The following is a 14,024-nucleotide window of genomic DNA, read 5'->3' as shown; positions in this document are numbered from 1 at the left end:
ACTTTAGAGCTATAAGTCCACTCCGTCCTACTTCTTGTTCAGCCAATCACTGAGACAAACGAGTTTGTTTACATTTGCAGGAGATAATGCTGCCCGCTTCTTATTTACAATGTCACCTGAAAGTGAGAACGGGCGTTTGCATGGCACTGTTGTAGCTTGCATTGCAAGGTATTTACATGCCAGATATTAAACTGATAAGAACAGATACAACTTTAGATAATGTTTTCACCCCTCATTTGTATGCCCCTTTGTGCTTCGACCACCATTCTAGAGGTCACGGTCTATGCTAATGGCACTCATTTTAAAAAGAAAAAATGCATTAATTAAATTTGTGACTGAACTCCTTGGGGGAGAATTGTATGTCTCCTGCTCCGTGGTTTTACCCGCATTCTGTCATATATTTCGTGTTATGGCAGTCTCGGATGACGCCCCAGCATATGTTGTTCAATTTAACAACACTTTCATTGCAGATTTGACAAAACGCAAAGAAGGTACCAATATGAGATTTCTTAAGATAGCTACAGGCTAGCACTCGACTCAAGGTTTAAGAATCTGAAGTGCCTTCCAAAATCTGAGAGGGATGAGGTGTGGAACATGCTGTCAGAAATCTTAAAAGAGCAACACCCTGTGACTTTCTGTACCTCGTGGGAACACCCTACACACCCCATGTTCATCCTTATAATATGATTGTGTGGTCTCTAATGCAAAGTTTGTCATGTTGGGTGCCTTCGGAAGGCTCATGATGTACTGAGCATTGTTGCTATGGTAATGTTATAGGTTGTAATTTCATGTATATAGTTATGAGGCTGAAAATGTGTCCTCATGGCTTAAAGCAAGCCCAGGCAAAAACTCCAGAAGCAGAGGGGCAGTTCACACCTCATCAGGACATGTATGGGACAAACCCAGCCCAGCCTCACAGGAACAAAGGACACTGGCCTAGGCAACAACAAAAGATCTGTTGGACTCTCCAGTGAGTCACCCCCCCTTCCTTTGGTCAGTTTGGGACTGCGATGAGGTAATGCTCACCTGACTCTGAAGTGGGGGCAAAGCCAAGAGGGAAGAATGGACATGGTAAAAGGGAGAGATGTTTGCAATGCTCTTCCTCTCTCTTCCACCTCCATCTACAAACACCACCAGCACCAAGCGACTGAAGCGCTGATCAAAGGGGAGAGCCTGGCTGAAGGGCAACCAGCCAGTCTGTGGTGAGACGCATGTAAGTTTATAAGGGTACTGAAAGTGTTAAGATCAGCTTAGAATGCGTTTTGCTTTTATTTCATTTGACCAAATCTAACTTGTGTTTTGACTTATAATCACTTAAAATCTATCTTTGTGGTTAATAAATCTGTTTGTTTATTCTACCTGAAGCAGCGCGTTTGGTTTGAAGCGTGCCAGAGACTCCCCTTGGGATACCAAGCCTGGAACATATCAATTTCTTTGTTAAATTGACAAACTCATATAAGCATGCAGCATCCAGCGGGCATAACTGGACACTGCAAGACGGAGGTGCCTAGGGTTGTGTATGGGACCGGAGATATTGGCTAGTGTCATTCGGTTGCATAATCCAAGGAACAGCTTACATGCCAGAGGCTGTGCGTGAACAGCCCAGGAGTGGGGGGGTCCTCACAGCAGAGCAGGGTAAGGCTGGCTCCCAGAGTCAAGGATTGTAGAGGCCTAGCAGATCACTGGTCCAGATAACACCAGAGGGGAACATCACATACTCCGATTCGAAAACTACAGAAAACCATAAAAAAAGAAAATCAACCTTCTGTTGATGACGTCTGGCTCAGATGATGAAAATGAATGTGCGTCAGTCAGCACCGCTTTGGATTGTTATCGAGCAGAAACCGTCATCAGCATGCAAGCATGTCCTCTGGAATCGTGGTCGAAGCATGAAGAGGCATATAAATCCTTAGCATATGCTTAGCACATAAATACCTTGCAATGCTGGCCACAACAGTGCCATGCGAACACCTGTTCTCACTTTTAGGCGACATTGTAAATAAGAAATGGGCAACATTATCTCCCAGAAATGTGAACAAACTTGTTTGTTTTAGTGATTGACTGAACAAGAAGTAGGACAGAGGACTTGTAGGCTCTAAAGTTTTATATTGTTTTGTTTTTGAGCACATCTATGTAAAAAAAAAAATTCTACATTTGTAAGTTGCACTTTCAGAATAAAGAGATTGTACTGCAGTACTTGTATGAGGTGAATTGAAAAATACTATTTATTTTGTTTATCTTTTTTACAGTGCAAGTATTTGTAATAAAAATAATATAAAGTGAGAGCTGTCAAGAGTACAGTATGTTTAAAAACATTAGGAAAGATCATATACTATGAATTTGCCATGTGCGATTTTTAAAAATTTACACCTCATTTCTAAATTTATCTTTAAGCATGTGCTCATCCCATGACCTCAGTGGGACTTTACTTTATAAACATGTGCTTAACTTAATGTCCTAATTAGGCATGCTTTCCCGAATTGAGGCCTTAGATACTGTCATGAAGGGTGCTATGGAAAAGCCTAAGATAAATAAGTCTCTGACTCCTAGCAACTAGTTCAGCTAGTGATGTGTCATAGTTGTTGTTTTCAGAGTCAGTAGGAATGGTTTGTTTTGGACAATCAGAACAGAACTAATACGGGTTGGATTTTTCATTTGGTTTAATTCTTTAAAGAGAAACCATTAGTTTTAAATTTAGTTTTTCCTTTACTTTTAAAAACAAGTGACCAAGGGAAAACCTGCTCTTCAGACTGATTTTGCTTCCCCATCTTGTATACTCTCTGCCTGTGAATAGCCAGTTTAATCAGAAACCAAACTTAATGGATTAAATACTTTTCATGCTCTTATTGCAGGCCTTCACCCCTTTCCCTGCTGCATGTAAGTTAAGAGGCTCCAATAAGATCCTTTGGCAATAAGTATTTACAGTATCAATGAACCACAATATTCTTCACTACCAGATTAGGTGAGCTTCTTGCATCACCAGGCGAGGGAATGGCAGGCATGAGCAGCAGTTGTGATGTTTGTGATGGGATTTGAGGGAAACACTTAGAGCAAAAAGAGGATGTGAACAGTAGAAAGCAGAGCCAATTTTTTTTGGCTGCACAAAGATGACCATTTTAAAGAGCTGTTGTAATCAGCAGACTGACTACATCAAAATGGCATCATCTTACTCAGCCTTGTGTGACTCCAACTCAGTGATTGTACTGAGTATATTGTATCTACTTACTATGGCAAGTCTTCACCTATGTCCCCCTTTCACTTCTCTCCTGCCCCAGTCCCCTCCCATCTTCCATTATCCCCAGCAATTCATGCTCCTTTCCCTCTGTTTCCAGCATTGCTATTGTTTCCCCTGTCCTACAGATCCTTTCCACCTGCCTATTGCTCTAATTCCCTTCTCTCCTTTGCTTTTAAACTCCTTGGATGAGCAGTCTTCTCCGTTGATTGCTCCTCCTTCAGTTCTCTGAGCTCGTGCATTCTGGCCTTCGCCCTGTTCAATCCACCGAAACTGCTGTCCTCAAACTAACAGCCTGTGCAGTCGGTTACTCCATCTTCCCCTCCTCCACAATCCTCATAGCTGTTCCATGGTTATGAGGCTAAGCATGCTTCATGCTCCTTCAGCCTTTCTTCATAAGCTTTTCTGCTCTCATTCCCTACACTGACGGCGTCCCCCAGGGCTCAGTCTTTGGCTTTCTCACTTTGGGTGATCTTCTTTGAGACCACTTGATTCAACTCATATCTACACCCAAGGCTCTCAAATCTTTCTCTCCATCTCCATCTTTCTGGTAACCTGTGCAGTCCCACATCTCTGTCTGTCTCTGGTTATGTTCTTTCAGATGTTTCTATCCCACCTCAAGCTCTGTATGTCTGAAATCAAACATACGGTATTTTTTACCTGTACCCTTCCCCTCTGTCAGTTCGTTACCCAGGTTTGTGGCTTTGGGGTACTGGAAAGTTTACATCCAATAACAGTTTTAAAATCCACCCTTTCTTCTCCATTCTTGAAAATTCTACCTCCTTTCTGGGTGTTTAGGCCACTCAGATCTATGTATATATGTATCTCTGTTTTAGCTAGCCCATGCTGATATGTTCTGTCTACTTTTCAGAGAAACATACATTAGCTGTATTTGCAGGCTGGTGTGGTAGGGTTGCTACAGGAGGAGTTCCACTTGCATATCAACTGAGTGATGTCTTACGATGGATGGATCCTAAAATAGCCACTACTAGTCATAAAACAATCCTGAGGTTCAGAGGTCACGTGAGGATTGTTTGTATTATTTAACCCTGTCACACATGCTACATCAGTTAAATAAAACATTTTTTGACTCCAAAATTTTTCAAAAGCTGTTTAATATACTAAAATACCTGCCATTGCCTTGTACCCCCAAACTTTTCCAGCAGAAGTCTATATGCTGGATAATTGCATTGGGTCTGGAGCCAGCAACTGGAGTGGCTGAGATGGATGCACCTCTGAGCTTAGCAAGTGGATTCTTTCAGCACCTGTTTCTAATTTGTAAAAAGATTCACACATCACCTTTAAAAGTAGTGTGTGCATGTAAAATTGATTAATAATAAAACAAATATTGCAAGCTTGTAATGACAAACACACAATACTTCATAACAATACAAGACAAAGTAAGACACATCTCAGAAGACGTAATGGTAGATCAACTGTGTCAGATACTGTTCCTTCTACAGAAATGGCCCATGGACTTGCAGACAAGTGTATAGGTATGATGATGTTACCATACTAGCCCTGGGGTTTAAGCAATGAGTGAATAAAGAAGATTAGGTTAGCAAGAATTGTACTACCTAGTTTCTAGTTGCAGGCTCTTCTGAACAATGACTATATGTGTATAACAACTGCCACAATGGGTTTCCAGTCCTGATTGGGGCCTTTGGGGCATTATCACATCTTGAAGGTTCTGTTTTAGTAACATTATATGGTCTGTTTTAGTAAGATTATGTAGCTGCTTTAGTTTACGAATAGGACTGGAAGGTTCATTACACACTAATACAATGCTATGCAAGACCGAATAGCTTTTCCAAGAAGCAATCAGTTACGGTGTTTTTCTAAACCTTGTCCTGATGTGACATTTGACCAGTTTATTGTGGTAGCTGAAGACACTCGTTTTTACTGTTTAATTAGACTGATACCTGCTTTCCAGAAAACCCAGCACCTGCATTCTTTCAGGGTTAGCCTCACCACTGGACACATCAGGACTAATCAGTGTTGCCAACTCTCATAATTTTTTCATCAGTCAGGGCAACTCAGCCTCCTCCACCTCCTGTGAATAATGGGATGGCTCTCTCAGTCCCCCTCCTCCCCTCTTCCTCCTTGCAGCACCCAGCCTGGAAAAGGGGAGAAGGGGAACCGGCTGCAGGCACCCCAGGCCTGAGAGAGGGGTTGAAGAACCCCAGCAGTTGCAGGAGGAGCAGAGGTGGGGCTGGGGGGCCAGAACTGATGTAGGAGCTTGGGGCAGATGTGGGCACAGGATTAATTTGGGGATTGAGGGCAGAATTTGTTGCTGAGCAGGGGAATGAGCAGATGTGGAGGTGAGAGAGCCGCAGTGGGGCCCAAAATCACATTACTCAAATAACTTGGGAGAGTGGGCAGCACTAGTTGTAGCGCATGTGCTGGGGTGGGCAGGCAATGTTCAAAGCACCCAGCATACCCTCTTTTTAAAATGCCTCATGATTCTGAGGACAATCTCATGATGTTTTGGGGTCTGTTGTTTTTTTAACCTTTGGGGTTGTCAGTACTGCTCCTGATTCCTTCAGCAACAAGTTACATCCAATTGTCAGATTCATAGAATGTTTATATGGATAACTAGGCCTGGAAGGAATCATAATTCATATTCCATAATTAATATCAGACCCACCTAAATATTTGTGAGAAGAGTTTGCACATAATCATCCAACTAGTGAAGCTATCATTTTGAAATTTATGCAGGCACTGGCTAATCCATTGCCCCATCCATGGTTAGCTAGAGAGACAATGTGATTACTAACACAGATGAGAGAATTGTGTGCTAAGAAAAGGCCTGTTAAAGAATACAAATCTTGGTCTCATTGCTATAGCCAGTGTGGCTTCTGGGAAAGTCAGAACTGTACATCATAGCATGCATTAAATCAGCCAGCCTCCGTGCATTAATGTTATATGTCCTTGTTGTCTTACAGTGATGAGGGTCAGAAGCCCTTTTCATCTGGATAAGCTAGTGACATTTCCTCAATCAATATGTATGGCTGTGAAGCTTAAACATAGTTCTGGGGAACAGGAATGAACTGCTCTTCTTTAAACAAGGGCTGTGACTATGTAATTGCATTTTTTGGATATCAAATACCAGCTATTGTATCCGTCAGAGAACTGATAAAACTGGATTGTAATTAATTACTGTTACTTGTACTTAAATAGCAATATAATAAATTATATGTAATTACTATTTTGGTGCAAGCACTGAACCTACATTTAATTTACTAGCTGAGAAACAGACTTCTTACAAGATCACAATCAGATCCATTCTAAATACCTTTGGAGAATTTGCAAATTGAACTTGAATTGCATTCCCGAAGTATGCCCTACAATTCCAAGGTGGAAAATGTTGGGTGAAACCTTGATGCGGCACTTCCAGTGAGATTTTTATGAACACTTTTAGATTTCTAATTGTAGTAACAGTAGAAAAAAACTCCCTCGCTTCTCTGCAAGAAATCCAGTGTAGCTGCTTCAAAGTGTATACAATTCCCCAAGACAATTACAATGCAGAAAAGCTTTCCACACCTTTCTCACCTGCTTTCCCTTTCCAGATATAAAAAAGGCCTTATCCACACTGGGGATTTCATCCGGAGCGACCAGACCCCAGTGCAGACTCTCAGCCCTTTAGGTATCCACACTAGAAGCTGCAAGATGCACCAATACAGCTTACCCCTGCTTGAAACTGGGATAAGCTGTGATTCACACCAGGGCCGGCTCCAGACCCCAGCGCGCCAAGCGTGCGCTTGGGGCGGCATTTTGCCGGGAGGGCGGCAGGCGGCTCCGGCGGACCTTCTGCAGTCATGCCTGCGGGAGGTCCACTGGAGCCGCGGGACCAGCGGACCCTTCGCAGGCATGACTGCGGAGGGTCCGCTGGTCCCGCGGCTCCGGTGGACCTCCTGCAGGCATGACTGCGGAGGTCCGCTGGTCCCGCGGCTCCGGTGGACCTCCCGCAGGCACATCTGCAAGAGGTCCCCCAGAGCTGCGGGACCGGCGTGCTTGGGGCGGCCAAATTCCTAGAGCCGCCCCTGATTCACACTAGTGCAGTTTGTAGTGACTTTGCCTATCTACACTAAGAGCCAGATTCACAACTGGTGTAAATTTGCATAGGTCCACTGTCCCCCAATATGCACCTCACCAATTTACACCACCTGAGAATGGGACAGTACTGCTTTTGCACAAGTGCAGCTGCAGTAGTGATTGGTCATCAGTGGCTAAACCTGGGGCTAATCCCTAGCCTAGACAAGTTCTAAATGTTGCACATTCCTTTAACTGAATGTAATGACACCTAAACAGTCTGACTAACATTTTCTGCCACAAGTAAGTGATTTGTGTCTATTAGATAAATCCATTTTCATTACACCATTCATGTTACTCATGCAGCTGGGCTGGCTGGTTCCTGACTCACTTGGCTTCCTGGAAACCATGTTGTCATTTCTCTGCGTCAGAAGAATCTAATCGTGTAAAAATATGAACCTTGATGACTAAACCATTTTTCAAACACCACTTCATTCTAAAACTTTTGCAAGCTTTCTTTAAAGAGACACTATCATCATAAAATATGGTCAGGAAAAACATCTGTAACTCTTCTAAGGTATTATACCCATCCCTGAATCCCTAGATCATTTTTGTTGTAATATTTTATTATTATTATTATTATTATTTTATTTGTATTGCTGTAGTGCCTCAGAGCCCCAGGCATGAACTAAGGACCCCATTGTGCTAGGCTGTACAAACACAGATCAAAAAGACAATCCTTGCACTAAAGCAGGAGTCTCAAACTCAAATGACCACGAGGGCCAGATGAGGACTAGTACATTGGCCTGAAGGCCGCATTGCTGACATCTCCCCCCGCCGCCCTCGGCCCCGCCCCCACTCCACCCCTTGCCTGCCCCCATTCTAACCCCTTCCCCGAAATACAGAAAGGAGAAAAGCTGTTGTTTTGGGTTTTTTTAAAGGAAAAGGAAAGGGCTCAGGAGAGGAGAGATGCTGCATAATTTCTGCATATGCCCACTTCCATACAGAATATGGTCTATGTTAGGAGATGGACATATACATGTATGGGTTTTCTCTCTTGTTTCTCTCATCTTCCAGTTGGTGTCATGTGGAACTGGGCTGGTAGATGGGGAAGGGATAGAGAGATATGAGGAAAAGGTGGGAGGGGACGAGAATTAAAATCAGATGATCAGTCTCCTCCAGAACTGGTTTGGTTTTGGCAGCTTTCTTGGTATGGATGTATTATTAGGATGGCCGACCAATGAATTACAAAGCATGTGTACCTAGGAATGCTGCTTCACAGCCAGCGATCACGTGGTAGCCAAATGCTTCATTGAAGTGATAAGATCAGCAGTAACAGACATAAACTGGAATATGCAGCCAGACCATCTTAAAAACCTAGCTAGAGACAGTTCTGGATGGTGCTCGATCTATACAAAGAGGCTGTGTCAAGGGCGCCAGAAGAGGGGGGCTATGCCCTCCGACTTTTTACCAGCCGTAAGGGTGAACAATGGCAGGGAGGGAGCAGAGATGAGTGAGCAGGGGGTGAGGTCTTGGGGGGAAGAGGTGGCACGGGAGCAGGGCCCTGGGTTTGAGCTCTGGTGGGCCCCCTCCCTTTTAGGAAGTTTCCGCCGCTCATGGGCTATGTCCCTTTGGGATTTGCTGTGATGATGATGTACTCAATTAGAGGTCCTCAGTTTTTGTTGATCCTTATAGGTGGGATCTTGTCTGTATTCTGTGATTCCACAGCTACTTCATTCACCCCTTATCACAACATTGTAATCCAGGATCTAAGCTACTGCTTGTGGGTTTTGGGGAAAAAACAAACAAAACATGTTGTTAGCCTGTATGGTTGCAGAGGTAACTTTGAAAAGTGGACCAAGTCTAAACCAATGCAGTGACATTTCCCTGAGTCTGAGCACAGTGTGAAACAATAGTTGTAAGAGGCATGACCTGCCTCTGGCATCTCAATTGGGTGTTAATTCTGAAACCTACAGGAGATAATTTAATTGTCTACCCACTTTGTCGGATGCAATTCACCCACGGAAGCTCATGCTCCAATATGTCTGTTAGTCTATAAGGTGCCACAGGACTCTTTGCTGCTTTTAATTGTCAACATTATTATTTCACTGCTGATTGCTTTTGCAGAAACATCCAACAATGTGATCTTCCCACCCCAAGCTGCCTCCTAAATCTACCCAGATGTCAACTCCCCCCATTTTTAATGTATCTGAAGCTGTCACAGGTTCATAAGGCCTTGTCAGTAGGCAAAATTTTAAACAGATTCTTAACTTTTTGTAGTAAACGAGAACTGACCTGATTTGTAAGAATTACTACTTTATGATGCAATGTCACTTTGTTTCCTTTCTTTCCTGCCCAAAGACTTTTGGACAGATGCCCTATCTTATCCACTGAAGCATAAAAAGATATCAGATATTCTGTCATGCACCAAAGGACAGCAAATAAAGCAGACAGAAATGCAGCACAAGGCAGAATACACTACACTCTTTATTATAGAGTGCCGCGTATGCTTTTGTTAGCCATTAGGTAACCCTTTGCCAAGAGCAATGTGAGTTCAGGTGCTAGGGTAGGAAACCAGTGTTCTTGGAAGATGAGATTAGCAACTGTATTCTTGAAAGACTGGAAATGTTTTGTTTGATTGGTATTTGAGGAGTAAGTCTCTACAGTTGAATGTTCTTTTAATAGATATTCTATACTGTTATCTGCACAGGTCCAATAGTGTGAAGAACAATCTTTGTTTCACTTGAATTAAACTCCATGCCGATTCCGTGCTGCAAATCTCCAGTCGCTCAAAGATGATGTTAGAAGGAGCAGCCTCTTCCTATCTTAACAATGGAAGGTCAGTCTTGTGCTAACACAGAGATTATCCAGCAAGTAGCCTCCGGATCAAGTCCTCCACCCTTCCTTAACTTGCTGAAAATACATCGAGAACTTTTAGTCAGCAAAATCCGAAACACCCAGTGTTTGATTGACAACTTGATTAAGAATGAATACTTCTCTACTGAAGATGCAGAGATTGCTGCACAGTTTCCTACTCAAGCCGACAAGGTACAGTAACTCCTCGCTTAACGTACTTATGTTCCTGAAAAATGCGACTTTGAGCAAAACGATGTTAAGCGAATCCAATTTCCCCATAAGAATTAATGTAAATGAGGGGGTTAGGTTCCAGGGAATTTTTTTTCACCAGACAAAAGACTATATTTTTTATAGTATATATACACACACACAGTATAAGTTTTAAACAAATAATTTAATACTGGTACACAGTGATGATGATTGTGAAGCTTGGTTGAGGTGGAGGAGTCAGAGGGTGGGATATTTCCCTTACTGCTAAATGATGAACTAGCAGTTGGCTGAGCCCTCACGGGTTAACTCTCTCACTTTACAAGGCAGCAGTAATGAGGGAGGTATGTGTATTTTCCCTTTAAGTACACTGCCTTGTTAATTAGATCAGCTTGCTGAGACTGCAGATGCTGCAAGCTCCCTGTGTCCTGAGCCCTGGTGTGTGTCCCCCCTGCTCTATGGAAGATGGGGTAAGCGGGGTGCAGGAGCAGGGGGGAGGGGGACACTCTGACATTAGCCTTCCTCTTCCTTCCCTCCCCCTACAGCAAGCAGGAGTCTCGGGCAGCAGCTCCGAGGCAGAGGGCAGGAGCAGCACATGGCAGTGGGGGGAGGGACAGCTGCAATGCTAGCCTGCTGGGCAGCCGCAGCACAGGGATCTTAGGGGAGCGGGGAGCTGATGGGGGGCTGCCAGTCCACCCTGGTTCCAAGCTCCCACCAGCTAGCTGCAACGGGCTGCTCTTCCTGCAAGCAGTAGACAAAGCAGGCGGCTGCCAAGTGACATTAGAAGGGAGCATTACACAACTTTAAACGAGCATGTTCCCTAATTGATCAGCAACGTAACAATGAAACAACGTTAACTGGGATGACTAAGTGAGGAATTACTGTATATTCTTATTTCACTAGCCAGCTTTAACTTTTGATTAGCCATGTAAAACCCCACAAGTTGAAGTGTATCTGGTAACTTTAGCTCAACTATCTTTTAGGCTTCTGTTGTGTTTGATAATCTGTCCAGTTCCTGCTGGGCTGAGTTCCCATCTCAAGTATCACTGCCACTAGTTGGCACCCTAGAGGGTAGGCTCAGCACAGAGGCTATTGAATGGGTAGGGTGACTGAACAATTCTCTCACACCTAGAGGTGACCCTGCCAAGGAGGAGGGTCATTGCTGAGGCAATCTAAGGAAGTTTAGACAGTTGCTACCTTTCCTCTGTGGATAACCAGAGAACACCAGTCAGCAAGGCTGCCAGTCCAGCACCTTTGACAAGCACTGGATTGACATGGAAAATAAATGAATGTATCAAGACCATTATACAGGGTTGAAAATCATTGGTGTATTTGGGCAGTGAACAGCAGGGGTGTGGGGTTGGAGTAGACAGACTACCTGGTAACCAACAAACTGAGGATTTGATTGTCAAACTACAGAAGCAAACCCTATGGGATGGGGCTTTCAGGAGCACTCAGTGTTGGTCCAACTCTGATTTTGTTCATTTTACCATCAGGACCCAGTATTCATTTAGGGTTTGAACAAACTCCCATTGAAGTCAGTGGTAGCTTTTCTACTGATTTTAGTGGGAGGTGGATTGTGTCTCCGCTTCTGGCCACGCTGCTCTCCCCCCCCAACCTTCGAAGCAGCTGCAGCTCCGAGGCTGGCAGGCTGTAGCCGTGCCGCTCGGCTCTGCCCCGCAGAGCAGTCTGTGGCCACGCCGCCGGAGCACGCTGCAGCTCTGCCGCTCAGCCCAGCCCGCTGGAGCAAGCTGCGGCTGCGCCACCCAGTCTGGCCTACTGGAGCACGCTGCGGCCGTGCTGCCCAGCCTGCCGGAGCAGCTCCAGCCAGGCCAGAGACATCCTCCTGTGGCCCTCCCCAGATAAGGTGGGAAGGGATGGGAAGTGGAGAGTGTGGGGGTCCTGGGCTAGGGGTGGGGCCATGTGGGGGGTGGTCACAGAGGTTACCATCCCAGCTTCTCCCCCCAAAAATAATTTCCCCACCAGTTGCTGTCCCAGCCTGTCAGGGTAAGCAGCTGGCGCGCCGGGACACTTTGTTTACTTAGGTTTACCTCCGTGTCTGTGGATGCTCGAGGTAAACAAACCATCTCGGCCCACCAGCGGCTTATCCTGATGGCCCGGGAGCCAAAGTTTGCTGACCTCTGAATTATAGCGTCGGCTTATGAACGGGTTATAAATTTTTTTCCATTTTTTCTTATCCATTTTGGGGGAGTCGGTTTATAAACAAACCAGCTTATGATCGAATATATACGGTAATCTCTGTAAATCTGTTTGTTTGCAGTTACAAGAAAAGCTCTAAGAACATAAATTTACAAAAAAATCTGTGATGTGAGCACATTTTTAATTGCACACCTGTACTGTTTAGAGCATTGTTACCATGCAAAATACTTAAGAGGGAAACAGAGTTTATTTCACTGTGACATAGGAGGGATCATAAGTTGGTCCTAGTTTAAAGGGAGGAAAGTGTTCATTTTAAAATTGTAGTAACTTTTTCTACACATACTCTTCTCTTTAAAGACCTAAGCGCATTCTGTATCCTCCTTCATGAAATTGGGAAAAACCTTCATATCCTGACACATTTTGGTTTTAGATTTCTGTCTCCAGCAGCAAATATTAGCAAAATTGCTTGGGTTTCCAATTCTTCCACAAAGAAAATTTCCAGGCATTTTTTCCTGTTACAGTGATTTAATACAATACCTGATTCTGGCTTCTCTTATGAACCAGTTACAGAGCCTTAGAGGTTTCAGATTTGTGTCACAGCTAGAGGAGAGTGAATGACAAAAGAGGCAGGGTCCTGGGCTTCATCAATGTGCAGATTTCCCTAGGATAATAACTCTTGTTGGTTAATGGCATTGTACCTGTGGTGCTTACTTTGTGTAGCTAGCCAAAGCTGGGAGTTGAACGGTGGTGCATTGTATGATCATCTTGGGTTCTTTTTTTGTTCAGTAGTATAATATAGTAATAAAACAGTCAGTCATCTACAGAGGGGAGCTCTCAGCCGAGCAACGTGTACTTCACAGGACCAGTGGGAAGTTCAGTTTTTGGGCCAGATTGCCTGATCTCCCACAGAGAATCCTGCAGAAGGGGCCAGAAGTGACTGAAAACTCAGGGATGGAAAAACCCACAGGAGGCAGCTTGGAGGGAAGGATTCAGTGAGGATCCTCTCATGGAGTTCCCCCCACTCCATATTGTTTGTCAGGGGAGCAGGGTTTGACCCCAGAGAATGAGCTGCAGGACCATGCCTAGACCCTGTGGTTTTCATGGGCATCTACAAGAGGCCTGGCCTGTCTGCATGGAGGCCCCATTACCTCTCTGTGCCCCCAGCATTGGGCTGAACTATCAGGAACTCCTTCCCCCATGGCTCCCTCTTACGCCGCACCTCCCCAGGATTTCCCTTGAAGGAGAATCCCCACTATCGAGGGGTCTCTGTGGAAGAGGCTAATGCAGCCCCCGAGATTGTTTCCTGATGCGACCACCCACATTTATGTTTACCAGGGCTCCATTCTTTGTTCCTTTTCTTTTTAAATTGAAACAATTAGTAGCTATAAGCTTTGTTCACATGAAATATCTCCTATTTGTAGTTTTCTTATTGAATATCTGAGGTGGAAGGAAAAAATAGATTGTCTTAGGAATGTTTGCTGGCTACAAGTAGGTTTTATCGATGTTCTGTCATAAGAGAGTTGCCCCACTTTTGCAG

The 14,024-nt window shown here is 44.3% G+C and overlaps 1 protein-coding gene across 3 annotated transcripts in view; it reads left to right on the top strand.

Annotated features, from left to right (window-relative positions):
• Positions 1-14,024, top strand: part of NOD1 (nucleotide binding oligomerization domain containing 1) — a 47,232-nt gene that overhangs the window by 4,191 nt on the left and 29,017 nt on the right. For all 3 annotated transcript variants that reach the window (XM_045007399.1, XR_006577338.1, XR_006577339.1), the window contains exon 2: positions 9,975-10,312. In XM_045007399.1, the coding sequence (XP_044863334.1) occupies positions 10,097-10,312 (216 nt within the window). In that variant the 5' untranslated portion in view covers positions 9,975-10,096. The remainder of the gene's footprint in view (positions 1-9,974; positions 10,313-14,024) is intronic.

This window comes from Mauremys mutica, chromosome 2 (assembly GCF_020497125.1).
Source record: "Mauremys mutica isolate MM-2020 ecotype Southern chromosome 2, ASM2049712v1, whole genome shotgun sequence".
Lineage (NCBI taxonomy): Eukaryota > Metazoa > Chordata > Testudines > Geoemydidae > Mauremys > Mauremys mutica.
This window is presented reverse-complemented; position numbering and strand designations above follow the sequence as displayed.